General features: G+C 61.4%; 3 protein-coding genes across 6 annotated transcripts in view; all 3 read right to left on the bottom strand.

Annotated features, from left to right (window-relative positions):
• NHEJ1 (non-homologous end joining factor 1) overlaps positions 1–11567 on the bottom strand; it is a 45726-nt gene extending 34159 nt beyond the window's left edge. The window contains exons 1-5 of one of the 2 annotated variants that reach the window (XM_076340779.1): positions 11493–11567; positions 10685–10870; positions 9555–9764; positions 7270–7408; positions 5698–5756 (exon numbers count right to left, since the gene is read on the bottom strand). In XM_076340779.1, the coding sequence (XP_076196894.1) occupies positions 5698–5756; positions 7270–7408; positions 9555–9764; positions 10685–10870 (594 nt within the window). In that variant the 5' untranslated portion in view covers positions 11493–11567. Of the gene's footprint in view, positions 1–5697; positions 5757–7269; positions 7409–9554; positions 9765–10684; positions 10871–10986; positions 11039–11492 lie in introns of those variants that run through there. The other variant, XM_076340780.1, reaches the window with a different exon arrangement.
• A 2130-nt stretch (positions 11568–13697) lies between these two features.
• On the bottom strand, positions 13698–18442 carry SLC23A3 (solute carrier family 23 member 3). 3 transcript variants are annotated; one of them, XM_076340778.1, is made up of 12 exons: positions 18323–18442; positions 17881–18041; positions 17259–17353; positions 16878–16951; positions 16374–16555; positions 16102–16225; positions 15588–15735; positions 15254–15507; positions 14946–15051; positions 14703–14870; positions 14405–14500; positions 13698–14216 (listed from the first exon to the last, which is right to left on the bottom strand). In XM_076340778.1, exons 1-12 carry the CDS (start codon positions 18428–18430, stop codon positions 13873–13875), a joined length of 1860 nt encoding a protein of 619 aa, XP_076196893.1. In that variant the 5' UTR covers positions 18431–18442; the 3' UTR covers positions 13698–13872. The 3 variants fall into 3 exon arrangements, with proteins under 3 accessions (XP_076196893.1, XP_076196891.1, XP_076196892.1); XM_076340776.1 differs by having other exon boundaries at positions 16350–16555; positions 18323–18441; XM_076340777.1 differs by lacking the exon at positions 17881–18041 and having other exon boundaries at positions 16350–16555; positions 18323–18390.
• A 1095-nt stretch (positions 18443–19537) lies between these two features.
• CNPPD1 (cyclin Pas1/PHO80 domain containing 1) lies at positions 19538–26494 on the bottom strand. Its single transcript, XM_076342834.1, has 8 exons — positions 26214–26494; positions 25849–25951; positions 23124–23205; positions 22409–22529; positions 22186–22314; positions 21947–22008; positions 21585–21702; positions 19538–21065 (listed from the first exon to the last, which is right to left on the bottom strand). Exons 1-8 carry the CDS (start codon positions 26280–26282, stop codon positions 20433–20435), a joined length of 1317 nt encoding a protein of 438 aa, XP_076198949.1. The 5' UTR covers positions 26283–26494; the 3' UTR covers positions 19538–20432.
• Positions 26495–26648: the final 154 nt, after the last annotated feature.

Genomic DNA, 26648 nt, shown 5'->3' with positions numbered 1-26648 from the left:
TTTCTGCAGTGGCAGTGCCAGAGCTGTGGCCAGGCACGGCTGCAGTCACAGGGGGTCGGGCTGTGAAGCCCCCCCACATCCCCAGCAGGGGCATCCCCGCGAGGCTCCCAGGACAGCAGCCGCTGCTGCTGCAGTGCATCCCCATCCCCAGCAGATGCAAGGGCTGGAGCAATCACGGACAGCCTGGCCCCAGCCTGGCTGCTGGGGGCTCACTCCTTGCCCGTGGTCTGGGCACTATTTTGGGCAGCCTGCTGCCCCAGGGCGCCCGTGCCAAGTCTGGTTTTAGCAGCATGCAGCTCCACTGACTCACTGCTTGTGCAAGCGGCCTGTGGCTGCCGGCGGCAGCCCAGAAAGTGCGCCCTGGCCGGGCCCCCCTCACCTGATCGGGCCTCAGCAAATAAATAAATAAAGCCACAGCACCACCCGCCACGCGCCTCCACAGCAAACACCACAGGGGGCCGGTGCCCGTGCAGCAGTCGGCCCCCATGCAGTGATGAGCGCCTGTGCTCCTCCCCAAATGCCCCACTGTGGGTACGAAGCACTGGGGCCTGGCCCCCGTCCCCTTCAGCTGTCAGATGTGGCACTCTGCCCTTTGCACCCATCAGTGCCAGCATGCATGCTCCTGCTCTTGTGCACACGCTCGTGCTCTTGCGCACGTGCTCACACTGAGCACGAGCGACCCTCTGCTTGTCCTGATTGCAGTAGCATGCAGCTCCTCGCGTACACGTCTGTGCAAGGCAGTGTGTGCCCCGCTCCTCCCAGCATGGCCGCAGCCCACCACGTTTCCAGCGTGGGACCTAGACCCCAGGGCAGCAATGAGGTAGGATGACCAAGGCTTGTTCAGGAATGAAGCAAGGACCCCACAAGCGACCTCAGTCCAGAACAGGACACAGGCACCCATGGGTCTCGCTGGACAAGCACAGCACAGATGCTTGGCTGCGCGCAAGAGCTTGCTCCGCTCATCCGAGCATCCCCAAAAGCCAGCCCCACACTGCCACCTCTGCCCCGAGCCAGCCTGCCCGGGGCCTTGCAACTTTCGCACCGCTCAGCCCTGCTAGCAACAGCGCCGCAGCCGCTGGTTCCTTCCCCAGCCCTGTGCCGAGGGAGCCCAGCCCGGCCGAGTGCCTGCGGCATCTTCTCCCCTGGGCTGTGCACCCTACGTGCGAGCAGCCCATGTCATGCCCATGCTACCGGCCCCGCTCTGGCCCGGTCACAGCTGCAAAGCCGCAGCTACCTTGCACTAATTAAAAACATCCCTCGTTGGAAGGAGCCAAAGGGCCGCTTCCTCCCCACTGCACCGGGCTGGCGTGGGTTTGAGGGATGCTGTCCCCACCCTGCAAAACGCGTGGCCCACCACCGCCTTTGCTCTCAGCCAGACCGCAGCAGCTCTGCTCCCCAGGGCTTATTTTTAGCACCTGTTAAAAAGGAGAGGCAGGGCACTGGAGGCAGGCAGCATGTAGGCAGGTGCTCAGCTGGACCCTGGGGCGGCAACGGCCAGTGGCTCCGGCGGGCGCCCCGGCCGCCCTCCACCTGCCCCGCTGGCCCATGTCCCCTCACGGGAGGGGGACGGGCGCCTGGCCCCCGTCCCAGCCCCGGTGGGGAACAATAAGAGGGATGCTGACCCCCGGGCGCCCTGACGTCAGCCGGCACCGCCGCCGGCACCGCCGCCAGCCCCAGCTCAGGGCTCCCGCTCGCCCTTGGCCAGGGCCGCGCTGGAAGCCGCCTGTTTGTTTATCTTCCTCTCCGGCATTGCTTGTTTTGATGGCACATCCTCCTCCTCCTCGCCAGGCCCCGGGGTCGAGCCGTGAACCCGCTGCGTCCTGTTTGCCGAGGTCCCGCGCTTGGCTTGTGGAGGCACGGAGCAGCCACCCCTGCGCGCACTGGCCGCGGCAGATAAAAATACGCAGGGCGAAGCATCCTGGGGCGCGGGGGCTATATTTGCACTGATGGTATCAGTGAGTTTGTTCCCGGCGTACCTGTCCCTGCCCTCCCCGGGACAGGGGGGCACGGCGCCACAGGGACCCCCTGACCCTGCCCCCCTCGCGGAGCCGGACCACGGGCTCTGGCAGAAGCTGTGTCATGAAATGCCAACCACAGCCAGGCCAGGGCAAGCACTCAAAACCATGGGTGGGCACCCCACGCTGCCCCGTGGGGTCATCTCTGCAACCCAAAGGGACATCTGGGGACAAAATACCCCCGACCTGCTGGGTCCTAGGCTGCTGGGAAGGGTGCTGGGGCAGCCCTGGGGTGCTGAGCCCTCTCCAGCCCCCTGCTCTTTCCCCTCACAACGTGAACCCCTGGACTTGCCAATAAAAGCTGCCGGCTTTGCCTCGGCTCGCGCGCGGCCGCCACTCTCCCTCCAGCTCTGCCCAAGCCCAGGCAGCTGCTCAGCAGTGAACCCTTGCCAAAAACTGCGTGTGTGAAAGCGTCGTTTCCTAAACGTATAAATATTCCCAGAGCTTTGCTGGAAAACTCCCCATGATTAGTGAAAATGCCCTGGACAGCTGAGTGCACGCAAGCCCAGGGAAAGGGCACGTTTAAGCTGAGAGGTGGGAGCGTCCCTGTGCAGCTCTGCCCTGGGGGACTGGCAGGTCCTTTCCTCTCCATGGGGGATGCAGCAAAGGTTTGGGAAGCGAGCAAAGCCATGGAGCGCTTTCTCGCATCCCGCCAGCCCTGCGCCACACCATCACAGCCTCTTTCCAGCCAGGAGGTGCTTACCACTACCAAACATCCACAACCTGAAGCCCCATTTCCCAGAAGGAGAGGCTGGAAGGACCATCAGACCTCTCCTTCTGACCTTCTGCCCACTGACGTTCAACCACGCACATCCCGAGACCGAGCCCAGCAACTTGGGTTTCTTCCAGGTGGGCTCCCAGCCCACTTTTGGAGACTTCAAGAAATGGAAGATCAACCGCTGCCCTTGGGAGCGTGCCCCGATCGTTAATCGCCTGCGGGAGCAAACCCAAGTGCCTCCGTCCTAGCTCCAAATTGCCTGGCTCCAGCTCCCAGTGCCTGGCTCGTGCTCTGCCGCTCTCCACGAGATTAAAGAGAGCCCTTCACTAACCAGCGTTTTCTCCTTGTAAAGACACTCACGCACTGTAATCAAGGCGCCTCTCAATTTTCTCCCTGATAAGCTAGACGGAGCTCTTCCCTTCCAAGTCTCTCAATGCCGGGCTCATTCCCCAGCCCTCAATTCATTCCTGTGACTCCATGCTGATTGTCCGGCGTCTTTTTGAAAAACCAGACACGGGAGTTGGTCGCAGCATTCCCGGCTCCCCGTGGCATGTCCCAAGGGACCCCAGCCCCTCTTGCTGCTCCTTTTTGGAGCTGGCAAATGGAGTACAAATTGCCTGGGGGCTCTGAAATACCTGCCCAGAGACAACGAGATCATCCAGCCCACCCTTCTGCTGCAGGAAGAGAGGGGAGACTGGAGTGAGCAGCCGGATTTGGTGGTGGAGAGCTGCAAAGCAGCTTGGTAGCTGCAAGCAGGTTGATGTTCCTCACTAACACAAGACCTAGGAGGCATCAGACCACGTTCAAACCAAAGGCAGCAGCTGCTCGCATCTCATGGCTCATTACCGTGGTATAGTACATGGGCCAAAAGCATCATCAGCGGGTTTATAAAGCAACGGGATGAATGCAGAGAGGACAGATCCCCACAGGCAGTCTGAACACACAACTTCATCCCTCCACCAGCCTCTCCCCCGCAGCCGGTGCTCAGACCTGGCTGCCAGGGGATGCAGAGGTGGAGCATCTCCCAAACCCTCCCATTCCCCCTCTGGTGCTCTGGCCGCAAGATGCTGCTCCTGGGCTGTTCCCGGGACACACAGCACCAACTGCCCTCCCATCTTTTAAGTCTCTGCAGGATGAGCTCCCCACCAGCCACTTTTGCACAGCTTTGTGCAGGGCTGCATTGCTGCCCTCCTGCCCGCCTCGCCGCCCCAGCAGCCGCCCGGCACCACCGAGAACCTTCCCTCATGCCCCACACCCTACCAGCTCTGCGAGGACTCTCAGTTTCAAGCCTGACATTCATCTTTAGCAGATGTTGTTCAGCCGACCCTTGGACAAAGACATCCTTCATCATCCCCCGATCCTGGCACATCTGCCTGCATCCTTCCAGCGACAGCACTGAAACATTTACCGACTGCTTCTGCCATGTCTGCTCCAGTATCAATCATTTTACCACCTCCGTCTACTAATAAGCTTATCCCATTGCTGGGAGCTTGGGGTTTTCTCCTACTACACTAAATAAAAGCCTTTCCTTCTGTCCTTCGCCATGATTTTTCCCTGATGTCTTTAGCTTCTGTTATCCATTTTATACACTTCATAATTTCTAATTTATATTGATTGCTATCTACTCCCGCTCTCCCATTTGTTATAAACTGCTCTTTTATTTCTAATTGCTGCCTTCACTTCGCCGCTGAACCAGAACAGGCTCTTGGCCAGCGCTGCCCTCTTTCTTGATTGTGGAATTGTGGCTTTTTGTGGCTTCTGAAATTCTTCTGAAAGAGCTCACCATTTTCATTCACATTTTTCTATCTAAATGTTTCCTCCGAGCTGATTTCACTCATAATTTTCCCCCTGCTTTGGGAAATTAGCCCTTTCAAAGCATGAAGGATATAAATTACTGTTTAGGAATGTCCTTTCTTTGCCCAGGGTGAATGTAATCTGGTCATGATCATCGGTCCCTAGGCAACGTCCAAGTTGCAGTCCAGCAGTGAATTCAGCTCTATCCATCATAACCGGGGGGAAACGAAAGTTGCCTGCGCTGGATGCAATGCCTCCCATATAAAAGAGGGATCGTCTCTAATTTTTAGAAACTCTGCAGATGGTTTATTGCTGGCTGTGCAAGAGCACCAGCATGTGTCTCACAAAGTGATGTCCTCTCGAAGCCCGTGTGACACCACGGACACCCTGGCTGTCTCCCTGGTCCCCAGCAGACACTGCTGCTCCCCACTCCTGCGCCTTCACAGCGAGCACAGGAACACTCAGAAGCATCCTGAGACTTTTTGCATTGATGGGCATCAATCGTTTCTGATCTTGCCACATTCGTTTGAATCATTTTAGTGCTTCTGTGATTACTTGCAGTAATGAAAAAGGATCAGAGGAGAGACCCTCTCCTTCCAGCCCCAGTTTCTCCAAAGCACATGTCTGATTTCAGAGCAGAGCGTGCCAAGGGGAGAGTGGTGGGCACAGCACGGATAACAGGTTGAAAGGCACTTGTCCCCACAATGCGCCACTGCAAAGCCACCCCTAAAAGCAGTAGATGAACCAAAAGGAGCAGATGGCTTCTCCTCATTCACCTGCTCCCTGCCTGCCATCAGCATCGGTGTTTCAGGTCCACGGCAAGTGTGGGAGGTGGATGAGGATGCCCCAGCGATGGCATGCTCTTGTGGAGCAGCCAGCCTGGCTTGCACGCCCGGCAACTCCCAGCAGCCAGGCAGTGGCACCAAAACACGGTGCCATGTCCCCATCCAGCCATGCCAGGTGTGCCCCCAGCTCTGCTCACCCTGCAGACGAGGTGCAAGGACACAAGGAGGGCCATGGGAGAGCCAGTGGGCATTACCCCTCTCCAGGCAAGTCCAGCCATCCCCACCAGTGCCCCCATCCAGCCTGGCACACCTCACACTGGGGCTGCTGGTGCCGGGTCCCCACCACCCCTTTGCCGAAGGAGGGAGGACTTGCACTGCTCCTTACCTCAGCCATGAAGTTCTGCTGAAACGTCTCCTCCTGGAAGGGCTCTGTCCGCAGGCGGTCTGCAAGGGAGAGCAGAGATCAGCCCGGGTGGGTCTGGTCAGACGTTCCACCCCGGCTTCCCCTTCCCCTACCCATGGGGCGAGGGGGCTGCAGGGGAACAGCTCCAGCACGCTCACCCCAGAGCCAGCGGAGAGGTCAGCAGACCCCTTGGGCTGGGGACACATCACCCAGTTAGCAGAAGGTGCAAGGACCACAGGGAAGTGGGGGAATAAGGTTGAGCCTGTTGATCCACACAGCATCCAGGTAGCAGAGCCCAGAGCTCACCCACACTTGTCCCAGCACCTTCTCGCACAGAGGAGCAGGGGACAGCGGCAGGACATGCTCAGCACCATTCCCAGCTTGAAAGAGCTGCCTCGATCTGAGCACTGCACAGCCACGTTCCGCAGGACAGGGGAATGGTTGTCTCCAGCTGCTTTTCTGGAGGGGTGAGCCAGCCTGTGTCCTCCTCTTGCAGGACAGGGACAAACCCCTGTTATCCCTCATTCTTCTCTGTGCCCCCTTCAAAGCACTAATTTTTCCCCATCATTGCTAAAATGTTGTCTGGAGAAGCACCTGGCCAGCTTTGCTCAGCAGCGCTGGTGCAAAGCTTCCTCCCAGCTTCCTGCCCTGCCCAGGCAAGGGACAAGAGAGGCCGCCTGCCCACCAGCATCAGTCCCTGGACAAAAAGCGGGTTGTCCTGGCTGCTCTGAGCCTTGCAGAGCCAGCACACAGCAGGAGAAAGGAGAGCATGGCCAGCTGGCGCAGCTCTAGTGCAGCTGCAGCGCAGGTCCAGGCTCCTGTGGTGGGGTACCTGCCATAGTGCAGGGTCTGGACCACATCACCTTCCTGGCCATGATACACAAGTCAGGGTTGGCCCCCACCAGACCCCACATCCTGGGGGAGGCAAGGTTCCTGCGGAAAGGCAGGTATCACCTCTGGCAGCAGGACAGAGCACGGCGCTAGCAAGGGATGACCCAAAAAACAGTGCCCAGCCATGGGTGGAGGACAACCCCCCCTGGATGGTTCCCCCAGGCAGGTGCTGACCCACATCCTACCTGAGGGGGCTTCCTCCCACCCGTCCCCCCCGATGGTGAAGCAGGCTGGGCGCTGGAGGGGGGCCCACGCACACGGCTGTGCTTCCAGTGTCAGGGAAAGCCAGGAGCCCCTTGGTTGCTCTCCAAGCGCTTGGCGAGCTACCATGCTCGGGAAGGCAGCCTGACACTGCTCCAGGGCCGGCCCTCACTGGCATCCCCGCTGGCTCCTGGGGAGCAGCCAGGTGCTCTCGGCAAAGCGGAGAACCCCTTGGCGACTCCCCAGCTTGTCCAGCTACTGGTCAAGGGCCGTTCCTCCCCCAGCTCTCCCCAGGGGCTGCTCCCCAGCCTTCTGGCTACCGTCTCGCTGTCGGTGCGGCTGAACATGAAACACAAGCCTGGCTGGGTAATAGCCAGAGGGAGCAGAGCATGCCAGCCCCGTGCTAAGGAGGAAACTCGTTCCCTGCTTGCTCCTCTCTTGGCCCCAGGCATCCCTCCTCACCTCTGCTGAGAGCGGCCCCGCTCTCCCTGTAGTCTTCGATCTCAGCATCCTTCTGGAGCAGCAGGGAGGTCAGCTCTTGCACCTGGTACTGCAGCGCCAGGCTCATCCGAATCAGGGGCCGCACGAGGTGACAGGACACCTAGGATGGAGGAGGGACACTCTAGGGAAGGTCCAGGGATGCACGCAGCTGTCCATAGAATGGTCAAAGCAGGGCAGCCAGCAAGGTCCTAGCAAGAGCTGCACTCCAGGTCATGCAGGGCTCCCCAAGATACCCGACATCTCACCCAAATCCAATGGGAAGCGGTCAAAAGACATAAGCTGTGAGAAGGGAAGCAGGATGCTGCAGGACATGTGCCTCCATCCCAGCCCCATCCTTTCACAACTGGGGACTGCAGCAGGGGAGAGCTTGGGTGGGAGAGCCTGATGGGGACAGGGAGCAGGGGTGGGCAATGCTCCACCTGCCATTTGGGGTGCAGCAGGAGGCAGAGAGCCCCCCCATGTGCCACCCAGACACCCCACCCCCCCGCAGCTCTGCGCACCCCAAGGCATGTTCCTATGCAGGAAAGAGGCACAGCTGGGCGAAAAACCAGAAGGACCTGAGGTGTCAAACTGCGGCTCGAGGAACCGGAGAGACTTTCCCAGGGAGGCGAGATCAAAAGCAGCAGGGATCCCAATGTGCAGGACTCGTGCAGGCTGCAGCTCCCCATTACAGCCCACCGTGCCCACCCTTAGCTTATGGCTGCACAAGCCCCGTGCAAAGCCCTGGGCACGTCACCTGCCCCAGACCCAGGCTGTGCTGCCCTGGCCCTCCAGGTGCACAAAGCAGCCTCCTGCCCATCACCTCCCGCAGCCCCTGGGAGGGCATTAGGGATCCCCCCACCCCAGCATGCCCATTGCCTTTGTGGCCAAGCTGAGCCCGCGGGTGAGAGAGCAGTAAACCCAGCATTGCTCTTAAAGCCTTCTTGCTCCTGCGGCGAGCCCACGGTGGGCTCTGCACTCTGCTCACCCCCAGGCACGAGCCACAGAGGTGAGGGCCATCAGCCACCCGAGCGCTCAGAGGGCACCGTCTGCTGCAGAGCTGGGATGGGGCAAGCAGCGGTTTGCCAGGTGGGCTCCGTGCCTGTCTCGAGCCCCTGGCCGGCTGCTGAGTAGAGTTTAGCAGGGCAGAGTTGGTCCCCATTCCTGCATCCACACCAGCCACGCTCAGCACCCCAACTGGTTCCCACCTCCTGGGTGCCTTGCAGACATTCAGCACGATTCCAAGCAAAGGGAGAGGAGCAGCTACCAGCCGAGAGCTTGGGCTTTGCACCTTCTCAGCTCAGCCTCCGCGCTTCTTGCCCAGGGAGGGACAGCAAGTCCCTAGGGCGAGCCAAGCCAGGACCCCGAGTTTATTTGCTCCCCAGTTCAACCTTGAAAGCGAGGACAGACACCCTCACAGCGGCTGGGGAGCCCAGCTCTCCTCCCCATGATGCCCAAGCACAGCCGTTCATGGGGGGAGAAGGGACGTGCCCCGCAGCAGGACCCCGGGGGACCCGGCGGGAGGAGGGCGCCGGGGATTTAGGGCGATGCCTCCCACGGCCGCCCGCCGGCAGCGCAGCCGCAGGGCCGGCCCCGGGGCCGCGGCTGCCGCCGGAGGCTCCCGCCGAGGCGGTTAGCGGGTGCCGGGCGCCCTCTTGTGCGCGCAGGGCCGCAGGGCCCCGGGGTGCCGGGGGCTGTGGGGACCGGCCCGGGCAGCCCCGGCCCCGCAGCGCCCGTCCCGCCTGCCGGGGGTCCGGCGGAGGTGCTGCCCCCGGGTGCTCAGCTTGCGACACCGGGCTCCAGGGGCTGCTTCCCGAAACCCAAAATGTTAGGCAGCCCCGTGGTAAGAGCAACGCCTTAAAGGCCGGGGAGACTCCACTTTAATTCCCTCCGTCGTGACAGACTGCCTGTGGGTCCTTTGGGAGTACCCACCACTCTGCCCCGCTTCACAGCGTGCACCAAAGGAGAACAGCATCACTCTGCTATGTGGGGCGCTGGCAGGGCATCATCCCAAACTGGAAATTTACCTGCTGCCCTGGTAGCAGTGTGTGCTGGGCTGTCCCTGCCTCCCTGCAAGGCACCAACCAAGGTTCCAAAGCCTCAGTGGGAAGAAACGGGGACAGTGAACCTGGGGAGGGGCAGCAGGCAGAGCCAGGCACCCTACAGCCACCAGCACGGCCCGAGACCACCCAAAAGCCTCCAAGCATTAGGAGACAACCCTTAATTTTGGCCATCCCTCTCCCCAAACTCTCCGCAGCTTTGCTCACCATCTCCACAGGAGCAGGGCAGCAGTGGAAGTCCCAGTAGAAGGGCAGTCCCGAGAGCTCGCTCTTCACGTGCAGGCTGAGGCCGCCGGCAGTGTGGTGGCAGGAGAAGGAGGTGGTGGCGTCCGGCTGCCCTGCCAGCAAGGGGCACATCAGCTTGCACAAGTGGTGCAGGAAGGAAGACACGTGGACTGTCAGTCGCTTGTTCAGCTCCTGGGGAAAGGCAAGGTTAGGGGTACAGTAACACTCCGGGGAGTTCAGCACTGGGAAAAAAGTAGCAGAAACTCCAGCACAGAAGGAGCCAAACTACTTCTGTGTGTCCCAGCACTGCAAAAAGCCATCCCTGGGCCTTGGCTTCCAGCCCTACGACAGGACATTCCCCACCGGTTCTCCCAGGCCAGCTGAGCTGGGAAGGCTCCCCTGCCCCGCCAGCCCAGGAGGGTCTGGGTGGTGGGCAGGGTGCAATGGTCTCCACTAGCGCATCTGCCCCACATGCCACCACGAGTGTCACAGGCTGGCCGAGAGCTGTCACAGCTCATCTAACCTGCCAGAGCTGGGGGATGGCTGCCACCGCATGTGCACCCCTCCTGCCACCAGCCGCTCGGCACAGCCAATCCGTGACAGAGGGACATGGCAGACAGGGGTGGCACGTGGGGTCCTGGGCACATGGGCTAAGGTGAGGGGATGAGGCATGGCCCCATGTGTTTTGGGGGCCGTGCTGACAGGACACCCTGTGGGAGCCTGTGCCTGGCTATGAACGTGACCAGGAGTCTCTCTGTCACTGGTGGGAAAGCAGCCTTGTTTCAAGCTCCTCCTTAGTACACTGGTCCTGGGGAAACCAGCTGCCCATCCATCCCACAAGTGAAACGAGTGTGCTGGCCTCAGCATGCAGCCCCAGTGAACACCTGGCTGCCCTGGGCATGCTAAATATCCTGGCCCACTCTCCCAGGAGGTGGGTGCTCGGCCAGCCGCGGTGACAGTGCTTGGGCAGAGCCACCCAGGGACTTCCCAGGCCAGGTGTTTGCACCCAAGCCCTGTCAGATCCAACAGCCATTGTGTCACCAAGCAGTTTATGCTGGGATGTCAGCTGCTGCGAGGAGAAAAGGAGGTCCCTGGACTTTCCAGACACTCACCTTGGACCTTTGTCCCACAGCCTCGGCGTCTGCACTCTCGTACCAGACACTGCTGAGGTCGGAGATCAGCAGGATGTAACCAGTATCCCTGAAGCATGCTTTGGCAAGAAAAGCAGACTCACCAAAGCAAACAGAAGCCCAGGGCTGTGTCAAGAGGCTGCTCTCCAGCTCCTCGGAGCCCTCCATCTGCAAGAGAACAATCAGGTCTCTGCCTCACCCCCTACCCAGGAAGACCCTGTTCCCTGGGGTGGCCTCACAGGGACCCTCGGTCCCTGCTGGCCCCTCCACGATGCCAGCCCCACCTTCGCAGCCGAGAGGTGAGGATGCTCAGCCAGCTCTGGTAACACACATCCCTGCACATGCATGCAGCTCTGCCAGGGTGGGAATTTTGAGGACATCTGTGCAGGGCAGTTCCTACCCCAGCTCACAATAAGCACCCCAAATGCACCAGCAGATACACGGCAATGTAACTGCTGCCTCCCCGGCATCATCTGGTGCTTGCTGCCATTAATACGGCGAGACCTCTACATCCAAATTAACATTTAAGCTGCCCCGCTTGCACCAGGACGGGCAGCAGGACACTGCAGCCCTCCTACTTGGACATCCCATCCCCGTGTTCCACATGAGCCACACGCCGTCCCCTGCCTGCACTGACGCCGGCAGAGCGCCGGCAGCAGCCCACGCCACTCGCGAGCACTGCCGCTTCCCGCTCCTCCCTGTGACAGGCTCCGTGCCTGCCAAAACAATCAGGGACCCGGGATCCCTGGGGTGCCTGCAGGACTGGGGCTCTGCGGAGCTGCGGAGTTACCCAAGGGCAAGAAGAGCAGGCCGGCCAAAGGCTGTCGGGGCGAGGGGCTTTGCAGAGGCAAGCAATGCCGGGCCAGAGGCGAGGGCCAGACTACGGCTCCCAGCATGCTGCTCTCTTCCGTGGCGTGCGACGGGCTGGGGCATGCCGGGATGTGTAGCAGCACGCGCCACGGGTCACCGGCACGGGGAAACGGCCACGGCTGTCGCTTCCTCAGGGCCCCGGGAGCGACTGCTCCTGCTCCGTCGCCTGCTGATAAGGATGGGGACCCGAGCTGGTGCGTCCCTCTCAAGCATCCCCAGTTGTCACAGGAGGTGCCACTGCCAAGACGCCGTGCAAAGCGATGGGAACTGAAATGCCTTAAGACTTTGTTTTGCACTTGCTCCTGTTATGAAATGTCCTGGTACACGTGCCCAGCTGGGGACAGCCCTCAGGCTGTGGGCCCGGTACAGCCCAGAGAAGCAGCAGCAGCCGGGGCCTCCTGTCCCTTGGCCCCCGGTTTATTCCTCAGCCCCAGCAGCCACAGGGTGCCCACGCAGGCACAGCACAGGGCATGCACCTGCACTGCTGCTCTCCCAGGCTTGCATTGGGACTCGGCTGCTGCACCCCAGCAAGCCCTGCATAGCTGGGGCTGCAGGTGCCTGTGTCCCCCATGCCCGGGGACTGGGCTCACAAGACATTGCAGAGCAGGGCTGTGCCAGCCTGGCAGGGGGCCGTGGACACCACACACCCCCACAGCGTTCCAGCCTCCTCCACACTGAGCACAGCCCCATCCTTGCCCCAGACACTGACCCCCCCCCAGCCCCAGCACCCATGTGCTGACTGTGATCCCCCACCTGCACCCCATGCATTGAGGCCATCCACCCTGCACCCACAAACTACCCTCCCCACCCATGCACCGCCCATTTGCACCCTATTCACACACACCCACTCACTCCCTCTCCCTACCGTGCAGGCTGCAGCCACCCTTGGGGCGAGGCCAGGGGAGGGTGGTCATCCCAGAGGGTTTGTGTCCCAGGGAGGTGCCAGGGGAGGTGGGAGCAGGCAGGGGCTTTGGGGTGCAGGACAGATTGGGTTGCATAGCCAGGTTAGGGTACAGGAGGGTTTGGGGAGCAGAAGAGGGTGGGTTGCAGGACCTAGCTGGGCTTTGGGCACAGCTGGAGTGCAGGGCCAGGTTGGGGTGCAGGGCCCAGGTGGGGTGCTGGGCAGGGTGCTGCCTGGGTGAGGCACTGGGTGCACAGGGCCCAGCTGTGGGGATCACAGGCAGATGGAGAAAGGGGGCTCACCCCTGGGGACCTGCACGCATGGTGGCACCACATCCCTCCCACCCTGCAGCCACCTTTGGGTGTTCCTGGGCGTCAGGGGGCTCCTTGGGACCAGGTGGAGGGGGCAGCCACAACCTGGAGCTGTGGTCCAGCCTGAGCACGTCACTCCTGTGGACCGGCTCCATCATCCTCCCAGCCCAAGTCCATCCTTCCTTCAAGCTTGCACCCAGGGCCGGCTTGCATCACCCAAGGGCTGCAAAGCCCCAGCCTTTCCTAGGCCAAGGTTGAGGTTTTGCAGGCCGGTTCAGACTGGTGGAGGCAGCACTGGGAGCACAGGGCCCTGTCCATGGACTCTGATCTGCTGTAAACGCTAGAGCAGAGCTGGTGCGGACTCCGCTGCAGTCGGCGTAACCGGCCAGCAGCAGGAAACCAACCCAGGCACTGAGCTTAATCACAGGGGTCAAAGGTGATGTTCTCTTCCCCAGAGAACCGCTGCTGGCTGGTTTAGCAGCAAGAGCAATACCTGGGGGGCAGTTAAGTGGTGAGCACTCCTGGGACCAACCCACTGCAGGTGAAAGGGGGTTCACTGTTTTGGGGAACAGAGCTAAGCTGCACCCCCAGCCTGGGGCATCCTGGTGTGCCAGAGCCAGGGCATTAGTATACACCTGGTGCTGTGGGCGTCAAGGGGCCATGGGCACAGCTAGGACATGGCAGCGAGGAGAGGGAGAGCCAGCCCTTCCCGAGCACAGTGCCAGTGGGCGAGCAGAGCCCAGGGCGACAGTCCTTTGGGGCTGAACAAAGCACCGAGCCCTTCCCCAGCTGCATCCATGGGGTGATGGTGGGCTAAGGGCACCCACATCCCCAGCTGCAGTGGCACCAGGGGAGGGTAGGCTGGCATCTCCCAGGCAAATCCTGACTGGAAAGGAAACCCCTGGAAAGGGCAAAGGTGGTTGAAGGTTTTTATAGCTCACTCCCAAGCAGGGAAACGAGGTGTGTGCTGGGAGCATGCACAGGTCCCTCCAGTCCATGTGGGCTTCAGAAACGAGGAGCAAAGTGGCTCACAAGCTGCCTTAGGGGCACAGCCCCGGTCCCCCATGAGGTGTCCCTGTGCCGCAGTGTCAGGCCACAGTGTGCCATACGGGCATCTCCGTCTCACTCGGCCTCCTCACTGTCTGCGGCTCCCCCGAGCCGGGTTTGGGGAGGAGGTGCGTCCCTTCCTCTGGTGCAGCGGTCCCCTCCTCAGCAGCATGGCTGCCCTCCTCCTCTTCCTCCTCCTCCTCGCTCCCCGGGCAGAGGAAGCAGCAGGGGAAGGCTTTGCAGGAGGATGGCAGCAGCCTCCTCAGCCCAGCAGGGAGCCCATATGCCTGGCTGGCTTTGCCCCTCTCTCCATGTGGGTGGCGATCGCCTGCCCCTGCTTTCTCAGGCGCCAGCTCGGAGAGCAGCCCTCGCTCCTCCGGGGTTCCTGCAACCAGAGCAGTGGGCAGTGAGATGGGAGTGCCTTCCTTCCGCTGCACCCTCCTGGCCCACACCAGCCCTGGGACCCCCAGCACGGCTGCCTGGAGGCAGAGCCCGTGGTTTGGGGACGGTCCCGTGGCCAGATCCAGCCCTCAGAGCAGGGGCTCATGCAGGCATGCTGTAGCATCCCCTCACCTGAGACTGTGTTCTCTAGGAAAAATGACAAGAAGCCGGTTAAGAAAACAGGCACCATGAGCAGGGAGAGGAAGAGGAGGTCCAGGGGCACCCAGCCTGCAGGGACAGCACCAGAATCACCTGGGATATCCCAACCCAGCAGCACGGAAGGGGCAGGAGCTGCTGCAGCAGATCCAGGGGTTGGAGAGGGAGTTGCCTGCTGCTGTGAGCCACCCCAGCCTCCCAGGACATCGGAGACATGTGGTCACCATGCCACAGGGCCCGAGGCTTTGCTTTGCCCAGGGAACGTCCCTGCTACCTGTGGCCAGGTGAGCTGGAGCCGCGCCGAGCCACCGTGGCACCAGCAGTGCCATGAACATGGCGAAGCCAACGATGAAGATGTTCCTCCCCGAGTCAATGTCCGCGTACTGGAAGTAGGAGATCCCCGTGCCCACGGCCACGGCGTAGGTGACACAGAGCACCCCTCCTGCGAGGGGCAGGAGTCAGGCAGTGCCAGGCAGGCTGCAGGCACCGCAGTGCAGGGGAAGGGCAGGGTACCCACCGTGAACCGCCAGCGGGATGCGAGTGAGGAGCCCTGCCAGCCTCGGGGACATGCCCAGCACCACGCATGCCAGCGCGCTTACTTGCACCGAGGGGCGAGAGCCAGCCTGGCAGAAAGGAGGACGGGAAAGTGAGGATGGGGAGTGTCACGCCCCCACTGTGTACCCCCATCCTGCCATACAGACCTGCCTTTCACCCCCAGTGCTGGTTCAGTGACAGCCCGTGTGCCACGGGTGCCCCACACCTACTGCTCCATTGCTCCGCCCTCCCCATCCCTTGCTGACTTTCCTCTCCCCACCCTGGGTGTACCTGCGTGAGGCCGGTGGCACAGGCGTTGGCGATGCTGGCAGCCGTCCCCCCTGGGGTGCCCAGCAGCCCTGCCAGGAGGCTTCCCAGCCCTTCTGTGCAGAGCCCCCGGTTGCAGGCATGGGGGGCCAGCCGGGGGGCTTGCAGCAGCCTCCCGCACAGCACGTAGCAGCCCACCGAGTTCATGCTGCAACCAATGGCCATGGCGATGCCCACTGCCAGCGCCCGAGGGGTGAGCAGCGGCCACCCCCACTCGCCTGCAGCGGAGGGAGAGGGGATGGGTGACAGGGGCCCTTGCTGAGGGCAGATGGCTGCACCCAGCCCTGCCACCCCCCACCTGCGTAGGGGATGCGGAGCCAAGGGGCATGGAAGGTGCTGTTAGCCCAGGAAAGCTGTGCCACGGCCAGGTCCAGCGATTCCCAGGGGACGTGGAGATGGCTGAGGATGGCACAAACCATGCAGACACCAGCAAATGGGAGCAGTACCTGCAAGGCAGCAAGGGGAACCTCAGCAGAGAATTCTCCTCCCCCTGCCAGCACCCCACTTGCTGTGCCCCAAACAACAGGCCCCTGTCCTGTCACTTCTCCCAAGGAGCCATGCCACATCTCCCCTTACCACTGCAAGGAGCATCCCAGGCTCTGCTGCTCCAACACCTTTGAGCACAGATCCCCTGTGCTCCCCCAGCAGCACCCACACCCCAGAAGCTGCACCAGGACTTCCCCCTACCTCTGCTCCCAGCACCCAGCTCTGCTCCAGGGCCACTAGGTCCCACCTAACCCTGCACCAAAGAGCCAGGCTCGGGGAGAAGCCTGGGTGCAGCGGAGGGGGCAGGGGAAGACAAGCCACGGTACCGAGAATGTGCGCAGGGTGGGGACGGATGGCTCCGTGGAGCCCCCCTGAGCCTGGGGCCAGGCGCAGAAGGGCAGGCGGCAGGACCCCAGGTGCTGGGAGAAGGTGACAGCGAGGAGCACGAGCCTAGGAAAGGGAGCACAGCTCACCATGCAGCATCACAGCAATGGGGCCCCAAATGCATGCCATGCACCATGGGGATGCCCCATTCCTGTCCCCATGGCAAAGGGAAGCCCAGGGGGCTGCACACCAGCATGGCCGCCAGGCCACGTACAGCAGGGCTATTCCCCAGTTAGTGGAGCAGAAGAAAGCGGCCTCCTTGTATGCGGACAGCCCGATGATGGAGAGGCTGGGGGCCAGGACCATGGGCCCACAGTGCTGGGCTGCCCATCCGCACATGCCGGACACTCCCAGCACCAGCTGAACAAGCCCAGAGACCAGCACGGCTCCAGACACCTGTGGGAGGAAAGGATGGGACCCGTGGGGCAGGATACATGGAGAGCAGCCCAACACACCTCCTTGGCCACACTCCCATCGCCCCAGTAGCATCACCCATTCCCCATTCTCCAACCATGCTCCACTCACCCCAAGCCCAGAAGGACATATGCACCCACATGCACCATGACCTCCATTGCCTTTGCACATCCCCTTGTGTCCCCCCTTATTCATGGTGATCCCCAGGAGGGCTGGAAAAGGGACTGGGGGAGCAGGGATGCAGGTGACATCTAGGGTGCTGGTGGAGCAGGAGGACAGGGACCCCCAGCCCAGGAGCACCCACCTCTCGCAGCAAGGCAACCCGGCTCCCTGCGACGGCGCAGTGCGGTGCAGGGCACGTGCTGGCCATGGCCGTGCCTGGAAGGGAATTTTGGAGGGATGTGATGCGTGTGTATGCTGGGCTCCTGGAGCCGTGTCCAAGAGCACACAGCATGGAGGCTGCTGGCTGGAGAAGGGCCAGCATGCCAGCATCCCCATAAGCCCTGACCCTGGGGAGGCGACCAGACGCATTGTGCTCAGGGGTGAGTAGGGTGCTGTGCACCATCACCAGAGGGGCAAGCAGTGCATCTTGCTACCCCATGCACCAGGCACCTCGTCACTGCTGTTCCCCTGGCGCCGGCATGGCCTGGGCCCCGTGGGACGCAGGCTCCAGGGTTGTGCTCACCGTTCCTGTCCGTGCTGGCACCAAGGGACAGGTGGGAGCTCAGCACCATGGCAGGGACCAGGTACTCGAAGGATGGGATTTGAACCAGCGGCAGCCTGGGGAAGGGGACAGCAAGGGCACGTTAGGGAGGAAAGAGGGGACAGGGCTGCTGCCAAAGCCCTGGCTGCCAGAGGAGCGAGGGATGGGAAGGGAAGGAGATGAGAACCCCAAAGTGGCAGGAGGTCACCCCATATCCCAAATGTGCCCTAGCACATCCCAAGCGGCAGCACATGGGATGCGTGCAGAGGTCAGGGGCTTTGCCAAAGCACACACCCAGCCCCTGCGTGGGGCGTGGGCAGCACGGGCACCAGGTGGTCTGGAGGAGCTGTGTATGGTGCTGGAGCAAGGCAGAGAGGAGCCAGAGGGAAAGCACAGCAGTTTTGCTAGAGGGACATGTGAGAGAGGAGGATGCAGTGATGTCAGGGAGGGGACAGCCTTGCAGGGCAAATGGTTGTCCTCATGCCCCTTGCCACCTCCAGCAAAGCCTGTCTTCCCATAGCTTAGGAGGAGACAGAGACATGCCCTGCCACGGTGCCACCCTCCTCCTGGTGACAGCTGCATCCCCTTTGTCCCCCTTGCTCACCGGCTCCCCAGGCTGGTCTGCAGCACCGTGGAGATGCCGCAGGCAAAGAGGCTGCGTGCCAGCAGCTCGCTGGTGGCCTGGGCATGGGGCGACTCCTCGGGCAGGGTGGGCAGGAGGAGGAGGTGGAAGATGCAGAGCAAGGAGGCCTGCACGACCAGGTGCTGTGTGGGGAAGCGAGGCGGGGGGGGTCGCAACTCCCTGCGGCACCCAGACCTGCAGCCCCCTGTGCCCAACCCCTCTGAGCAGATGCATGCTAACTGACACCCCCCAGGCGGTGCCCACCACTGCCCACTCCCCTCCCAGTACACCCTGGCCAGAGCCCCATGCACCCGTTTCCTGGCAGGATGCGGCCCCTGCCCTGGGGTGCCCTGCCACCTGCAAGGACCCCAGCCCTCTCCCCCTCACCCCATCTCTCTGGCTGTTCACTGTGGTCCTCCCTTACCTGAAGGGCTAAGCAACAGCTCAGCATCCAGAACCACATCTTCTGCAGGGAGCAGGATGCAAGCATGGGGCTCCTGGCGCCAGGCGCTCCGCGGTGGCCCCCATTCATGCTGCTGCCTCCCCACACCACTCCTGGTTTGCGGTGCAGAGGGGGTGAGTGGGCTCCCCCTCCCCCCCCCCCCGCCCTGAGGGCTCCTCAGAGCCCTCACATGGCTGAACTTCCACCTTCTGCAGGAGCTGCCCCAGGGTTAGCCATTAACTTGAGTTGGTGAGTAACCTGTCCTTGCGGCCAGGAATGCAAGTGTCACCCTGGGTTGTCACCACAAGGGCCAGGTGACAGCCACCCACGGCCACGACACCAGACACTGTTACAGTGCCAACTGCCCACAGCCCAGGTCCCATCCCTGCCTCTTGTGGTACACGAGGCAGGGACCAGGGGGGCCACGGCACAGACAGCTCTTCCTTCATGTGCTTGGAGCATCCCCACCAACAGCATCCTCCAGCTCCAGTGTGCCCTGCCTGTGCTTGTTCCTCCCCAGCACGGCATCCCCCTGCCCTCTGGGTCCAGCCCTTCCTCACCATCGGGCCCCGAGGAGCCCATTAAAAGCTGCACAGCCCCCCCCCCAGGTCCTGCCATTCCCCTCTGTGGGCACTGTGCCCACCCCAGGAGGATCTCTGATGGGGGTCTACCACATCCCCCATGCTCCTAGGAGGAGGGCACTGAATCCTGCCGCTGCAGAAGGATGCCAGAGACAAGAGCTGCCCGCTTGGCTGGGAAGGCTCCCAAGGGAGCACAGGCAGGGGATGCTCGTGTTTTTGTCACAGGGCAGAGGTGGCTGTGCCAGCGACCACAACGGCAACCCTGTCAAGCCCTTGCCGCTCGGGGTTCACTCATTAACTGAACAGACTTTGGAGAGCAAAGAGCAGTGGAGTCCATGCATTCCCTGCATTCCCAAGGATGGGGGAACCTCGCCCTCTCCTGCTGTCCCTGCCTTCTGCAGGCACCAGACCCGACATCTCTCCCGTCCCCTGTCACCAGAAAGCGTGGTCCCTCTTGAGCCCTGCAGAACAGGCCTCACTGCTGCTGGGCTCACTTGCCAGCACCTAGGATCTGGCTTGCACCCTGGCTCAGAGAGCAAGCACAGCTTCATCAGTGGGGCTCCGCAGTAGGGGACCCGTGCTGCCAGCACAGAGCGGCTCAGCAGGACAAGGCAGGTGCACAGCAAGAACTACTTTTATTGGAAGAGATTTGCTTCTACAAAAGAGTGAAAAACAGGTGTAAAATCCACAGTAAAAAGAAGGGGCATGATGAGCTGGGCTGGTCAGCAAGACAAGGTGCCTTCTCCCTGCCCTGAGGAACAGTCAGGCACCGTTTGCTCACAGCCACAGACAGCTGGGGTTTGGGATGGGGTCACAGAGCACCCCAGTTTCAAAGCACCCAACACAAGCAGGATAAGGAAGCTCAGCCTTAACCACACCTCACCACCTCCAAGCCCAGCAGGGCACAACCTTTCCCTGGGGCACAGCCACGTTGGGGTCCACTCTTGGTGTGACCCTTGTGCCTCCCGAGAGGTGGCCTGGCAGGCCCCAAAGGGAATTGCTGCTATGACCAACCAGCTCGGGCCACTCGCTCTCCCTTCCTTCTACCTCCTCTCCCCTCACCCAGGCACCTCACCTCCTCCCAGAGCACCCCGCCCCCCCATTGGGGTCACTGCCCCAGCCCCTACACCCTGCACACACAGCCCCAGCATCCTACATCCCACACACCACCTCTGCCCAGCACCACCAAGTGCCATCCACTTGCTGTAGGAAGAGGTACAACAGCCCCCTTGCCCTAGCACCCCAGCCCAAGGGCACACCATTTCTACCCTCCAGCTAGTAGGTTCCCACCCAGCACCCCAACAGCAAGTCAACTCTGCCCCAACCTGCCCCAGCAGCCCCCAAAGTGAAGGTCACCCCTGCCCTGGGTGGGGGGACACAAATGCTGGTTTGGAAGTAACGCAGGGGCCTCCAGCCCCACGCAGCCCCAGGGATCAGGGGTCCTAGAAGTGCAAGGAAGTGAGTTGTGCCACACTAGAAGGGAAGGGGAAAGGGGCTGCTGCTCTGCACTCCTAGCTGGGAAAAATGAAGCTCTTGATTCTGCTGAGATCCATGGCAGTGTGCAAGGAGCACTGCCTCAGCCCCAGGGGGTCCAGCCAGTCCTTGCGGTTGGGGGCTGCATCCCATGTGGGGCCTGCACCAGCTGAGCAGGTATGACAGTGGAGCGCTGGAGGAACCGGGAACACGGCGAGTCCGAAGGGGCCAGGCTGGCCGGGGGCTGCGGCAGGGGCAGTACGGTTAGATCTCTCACAGGCGGTGGGTACTCTCCGGAAGGGGCCTTGCGGGGGGCTCCTGTGTTGGCCTAGATCAGGCACCTTCGGGTAAGACAGAGCTGTCATCATGCTGCCCCACAGGTAGAGCGCAGTCGCCGTGACACCCCCGTGATGCGACTCCTCGGTTGTCTCGTTCTCCCCTAGGCAATGGGTGCTGCTGGCTGGAGAGACGTCAGGCAGCTCGGGCTGGGGCTGGTCAGGGGCTGGGGCTGGGTGGGCATCCAGCTGGCAGCCGCCCTCCTCAGGGAACAGCGCAGGCCGGGGGGCTGCAGGGCTGACGCTCCTCATGCACATGGACCAGTGCACCACAGTGACAGAGGCGAAGATGGCGGCAAAGCCAGTCAGGTACACCACGCCCAGGAGGCAGGCCAGCTGCAGAGAAGCCGACGGTTAGCCCAGACCCTCCCAGCAGCCCTCCACAGCCAGCTGTGACCCAGCATGGCCATGCATGAACCCAGCAGCCGTGATGGCAAATGGCACAACCAGCACCAGGGCCAGATGCCAGCGAGCAGGCAGCCACGCTGCTAACAGCGGGTGGCACGCAGCCTGTTCAAAGCAGGGCCTAAATACCACAAACCAAAATGCCCCTCTAAAACCTAACGGTCCCTGTTTAAAGCCCCAGCCAGCACCCAGTTCCCTCCATGCCACCGCCGTGACCTTGCACCATGACTTGTGGGGCTACGGTCCAGCACAGGCCGCACACTAACCCAGCACCAGGCTGCAGTGCCTCAGGCAGCACCGCTGCAAATCAGCATCCGGCTTCTGACAGCTTCCCTTTTCAACAGGGAACAAACCAGGCTGCTGCTCCCAGTGGAAGAGAGGGTCCTGCTCCAAACCCATGGCCTGCTGGGCCCCACGTTCTTGCAAGCAGCTGCTGCCCCATGCCCTTACCTTCACCACTTGCTGGTAGAACTGGCCCAGCACATGCTGCCACATGGACTGCTCCATGAGGACACACAGATCCGTGTAGGTGAACCAGCCACGCCACATGCCCTGCTTTTCTGCCACGCTGCAGGAAAAAAAAGGGAATGGTGGATGTGGCACGGACCTTCTCCATCGAAGAAGCTTCAGCCCAGGCAGGCTTGGAGAAAACCCTGCTCAAGGTCTACGGAAGGGAGCTGCAGAGCCTGGCAAAGGCTCACAGGTACCCCAACCTCTTATTTCACTACAGCAGGACTAGCTCTGAGCAGGGGCAGAGCCAGGGCTGCGCAGTGGATGAAAGGCTCACCCCCACCCCCACCCCACACACCTACCGTCCTTCCAGCCAGCTCAGCACTTCAAACAGCTCCCGGGGGTCTGTGTAGAGACTCCAGTCCTGTGGGGACAGCAGTGAAAGGTCAGCGCAGTCAGGGCAGGCCACCCAGCACCCAGACACATCCTTCTCCATTTCTTCATGGGAGTACATTGGGGAAAAGCAGAAATCCAGACTCCCCTTAATGCCTCCTTTCCCCCAGTCTGTGAAATAGTTGGCCGCAGTGACAGCCCCACTTACAATGGCGCTCAGGAAGTTCATCTCCAGTGTGTTCATGGTCTGGACGTCCACCTTCCCTGCTGCTCCCCACTCGTCGTTGAACACCTCCTCCTCCTCCCCCTCATCATACAGGTATTTACTAGCAACCATCTAAAAGCAGCACAAATGACAGTATCTCAGTCCCCCCCCGCACTCCTCCAGGCTTCCCTCCAACCCAGTGACCCCCCCAGCCCACACCGCTCACCATAGAGATCAGGAAGAGGTCTGAAGATGAGATCTGCTGGAGGTATTCGGGGTTCCGGTGCCGGAGTCTCTCAATGTAAACCAGTGCCAGCATCATGGAGCAGGGAGAGATGCAAGCTTCCCTGTGGGACAAGGCAAGAGCCAACCCGAAGGTTATTTGCGTGCTACAAACATCCCAGTCACCGCAGCACAACTTGGCTGCTCGGTCCCCATGTAGGCAGTGGGGAGGTTTAGTAAATAGCTAGATGCGTCCCAGCCTTGCCAGCTCTGCGCTGGCTGTCCTGAGCTGCAGCAAGAGAAAGCGCAGGGGATGCAGGATGGATAGCAGAAAGCCCTGGCTCCTGTTCCCGGGCACAGCCAGCTCCGAACTGGGTAGCCCTGCCTGCAGCCAGGCACGCTGCAAGGGCTTGGCTGCCAAGAGCAGAGCCAGGGTTCTGACCTGGCTTGCCCAGTGAGCTGCAGATCCAGCCAGTACAGACTCCCAGTAGCAAGAGCACCCCTGCACCCCAGAGAGCAGGACCAACCTGAAGTGGGCCTCGCTGTGTCAGGAAGCCACTGCGCCTGCTGGCCTTGCCACCCACCCCCAGCTCCTCTTTGACACTAATCAGGCCTAAGCACAAAGCCAGTGCTGGCCCAGGGGACAGCAGCGAGTCATAGGCGAGACCAGAGCTCCCAGTTCTGACACGGGACATGAAGGGACAGGTTTTGCTTCTTACCGAGATACATGAGACACGTATTTCTTCTGGAGTCTGCGGATAGGGCTGGGAGCCACTTTCTGCAGCAACTCCACAGCAATATCTAGGACAGAAAAGCAGCAGAAGGGGTTAGCCCTATACGGCACAGTCCACCCCCCACCTTCCCTTTTTCCCCCCACAAGCCCATTGAGTCTTGATGCTTGCTCAGCCCCTCAAGTTTAATTTAAACTATGAAGGTAGGACAGGCCTTATCAAAAGTCAGGGATGAGGGAGGAACAAACAAATAGGCAGGACAGCCAGACCAAAGCAGGAAGAGGATGTGAGCGTCCAAGGCCCAGCGGCAGTGCCAGATCCAGATTAGCATGTCTGCGTCACGGGGAGTTACCAGCAGTCAGCTGCACAGAGGGGCTAACACCCTCCCCTCACCCCACAAGACCTCAGGCAGCCCTTTCGGAGGCTTTCTAGGACTTGATGTCAACTCCAGGTCTTCCCAGTCCTTTGCTCCCCTCCAACCAGCATCCTCCTCCTCCTCCTCCAGAGCTGGTCAGCACTGACCCAGCTTCCTCCCCACCACAGCCCTAGTGCCCCCGAGATGATGGTGGACAACATATTCATGCAAACAGGAGCCTGAAGGCACTAACAGGGCATGGAAGCAGCAATATGGTATAACTGCAGCTCCTCACCTCAGCCTGTTTCCCCACCCACCCGCAGACGTGCCTCAGCATTCAAGCACTGAAAAGGCCAGAAACTGACGGATGGTGGCAGATGGCTTCAGCAGCTCCCGTCTCGCTTCTCAACGTGATAGGACCAGCTGAGAGCATCCCAAACAGCACTACAGTCTGGTGCTTGGCAAGAAGCGTCTGCCAGGCAACTCCAGCTCCCTTTTGCTGCCGAGCCCTTGGCTGACAGAGTCGAGAGCAGAGCTCATCCCAGCAGCCTCACATTTCCAGCTCCCAGAGGAAGCACCACCACACAACCTCTTCTGTCCACATCCCTCCTTTCCATGTCTTTCCAGCAACTAAGAGAACGGCTGCAGTCCCACAGGAATTATTTGCCTGAGAGCAGCCACCAAGCTCAGAAACGCACTGGGACCTCCCCAGGTCATTCAAGCCACACCACTGCTGGGATCCACAGCCAGGCAGACACAGCTCCAGCCACCCCATCAGCAGCTCCCAGCTTCTCACACTGCTGCTGCTCTCTCTGCCCTGCTTGGCCACCCTTGTGCTGAGCAGGGGGACACACACTGGCCAACACAGAGACAGCAGCAGGGCTCTGAGGGATAGAAAGTACATGAGATCCCCCAAGGCCTTGTCCTGACACCAAACCTAATCCTTCAGCTCACAAATCCGACCCATGACAACGTGTCCTGCCCTAGAGGACACGGAGAGCAGCTGATCGCTGTCCCTGTGTTGCAGCCACAGCATGCTGAGGGTGGTTTTGGCTCTTCCTTTCCAGAAGGAACAAACTCACTTTTCAACCTCCTTCTCCTCAGCCAGCCCCACACTGCCTCCTGCGTCTGCCCCCCAGTGCCAAAGACCCCTTCCAGTTCCTCCTGCTACTCTGGACTCTCTCCACAATTGCCTCTATCTCATCTGAAGAGCAGCGCCATAAACTCACCATGTAGCAATGGCACAGCTGTACCAAGACAGATGCCATAGCCCTAGGTCCCGTTTTTTGACAGCGGCTGATAGCAGCTGGCAAAGGAAGGCTGTAAGAGCAGATAAGCTCGCAGTGATATTCTCTGCGCGTCACTCCTGCCCCCAGCTGCTGGAGCCGAGGCATTTCCTGGGTATGAGGCAGTCTTTATAGTTAATAGCCCTCAACAGAGTCTTCTTCCATGAATGTGCCCTTTGAACTTTCAACACTGGTAGCGTCCTGTGGAACAGTCCCATCTCGCACCCGGGTGTGACGCCAGCCCCAAAGGGGAGCCACGTGCCTCCCTCGCACCGCCCACATCAGAACTCGTGACTCCCAGCAGCACCCAGGCAGCTTGGCTACCCTGCCTGGCCCTGCTTCATCACCACACCCCCAGCATCCCCCTCCTCGCAGAGGTACATCACACGCAGCCTCTCGGCGACTTCAGACTGTTTCCCCAAAACTACCACCAGAGTTTTGAATGCAAGCACACTTCCCTACCCGCTCAATGCCCCCTGCAAGCTCTGTGAGCACGGAGGTAAGGGAACCACTAATGCGAGTCCACTGTGAAGGCCCTCCAGCAAACCACTGCTTGCCCTTGACCGCTCCTCTCCGCCATCACCTGCACCAGCTCCTCAGTCTCAACCCAGCTGTGTCCTTCTGCTCCCCCAGAACACTGCTGAATCAATGGGAGAAGAGAGATTTGATCCCGACAAATACACAGCAGGAACTTGTCCCCTTGCTGCTCACAACTAGAAGTTAAACAAACTCCCCAGTACCTTGCAGAGCACAAGAAGTTGTCCAAGATACCTCTCATCAGGGACAGGGACACAGCCTTCACTGCCAAGGAATTCACAAGCAACCTAAAGGAATCTGCACACCAGCAAGGTGCCAAAAATGCAGCAGTGGGCCAGACACGGCAATAAAACAGAGAGAGCAGGAGCCATGAGGCTCTGGCATCCTGCCCGCTGTGCTGCACACAGCGAGGAAGGCTGGGCAGGGGTGGGATTTGGCGCTGGGGAGGGAGCGGGTGACTTGTTGGTCTCAGCCCCTGGGCTACCTCCAACCCCCTTGACTCAGCATTCCCATCTGGGGACACTCAGCAACCCACCTGCCACGGGACTGGAGAGATTATCCAGGCTGCAGTCTTTGTCCCAGCCATAATAGAGCCGCTTCCGCACCCTCTCGCTCAGCTGCTGGTGCCTGGGCAGGAACTACAGGCAGACAGGGGGAATGTGAGAAAAGCCCTGAGCGCTCCCCATAGCGGGCTCTCCACCTCAACCCAGCTTAGGGGCACGACGGGCCGGGCAGGGCCCCCAGGAGCTCAACCAGGGGCCCGGGTGTGCGGTCACACGGGGCTCTCCGGGGCCCGGGTTTAAGGAGGGAACGCCCCAGGGGCCTGCGGAGGTGCGGGGCTGGGGACGGGTTGGGCCGGGAACACCGGGCACCAGCAGGGGTACGCCGAGGGGCACTCACCGTGAACTCCTGGAAGCCGCTGAGGGAGAAGGTGCCCTCCTCGTCCAGCAGCAGCCCGTCCAGCTCCATCCCGCCCGTCCCCGGGGCAGGGGCTGCTAGGTCCCCTCCGGTGAGCCGACGGGTGCCGAGCCCGCTGCGAGGGCGCAGAGGCGGTCCCCTCCGGGGTGCCGAGCCGCTCCGAGGCCGGGCTCGGTGACCAGAGCGGAGGCCGCGGGTGCTCTGCTAGGCCGAGCCCTGCCGCCCTCCTTCCTCTTCCGGTGCAGGGGGCGTGGCCTGAGGCGCGCCTGCGCAGAGCGCCCCGCCGCTCCCTCCCCCCAGGGCGCATGCGCGGCCGGTCCCTCCCCGCCGTAGGGCGGGCTGCGCATGCGCGCGGCGCCAGCGGCCGCCGGTCCCCGTCAGGCGGTACCGCCCGCCCGGGCCGGTGCAGAGTTCGCC

The sequence above is a fragment of the Aptenodytes patagonicus genome, chromosome 6, assembly GCF_965638725.1.
Source record: "Aptenodytes patagonicus chromosome 6, bAptPat1.pri.cur, whole genome shotgun sequence".
Taxonomy (NCBI): Eukaryota; Metazoa; Chordata; class Aves; order Sphenisciformes; family Spheniscidae; genus Aptenodytes; species Aptenodytes patagonicus.
The sequence above is the reverse complement of the archived record's forward strand: the minus strand, read 5'-3'. Positions and strand labels throughout refer to the sequence as shown.

Coding starts and splice junctions, on each gene's coding strand:
- SLC23A3 (XM_076340776.1), bottom strand. CDS start 18,430: ATGAATGGGGGCCACCGCGGAGCGCCTGGCGCCAGGAGCCCCATGCTT. Junction 15,736..16,101: donor CCACCCTGCGCACATTCTCG/GTACCGTGGCTT, acceptor GCTGCCTTGCAG/GTACTGCTCCCATTTGCTGG. Junction 15,508..15,587: donor GCTCCGCATCCCCTACGCAG/GTGGGGGGTGGC, acceptor CCTCCGCTGCAG/GCGAGTGGGGGTGGCCGCTG.
- CNPPD1 (XM_076342834.1), bottom strand. CDS start 26,282: ATGGAGCTGGACGGGCTGCTGCTGGACGAGGAGGGCACCTTCTCCCTC. Junction 22,530..23,123: donor TACGTGTCTCATGTATCTCG/GTAAGAAGCAAA, acceptor CTTGTCCCACAG/GGAAGCTTGCATCTCTCCCT. Junction 22,009..22,185: donor TGAACTTCCTGAGCGCCATT/GTAAGTGGGGCT, acceptor CTGTCCCCACAG/GACTGGAGTCTCTACACAGA.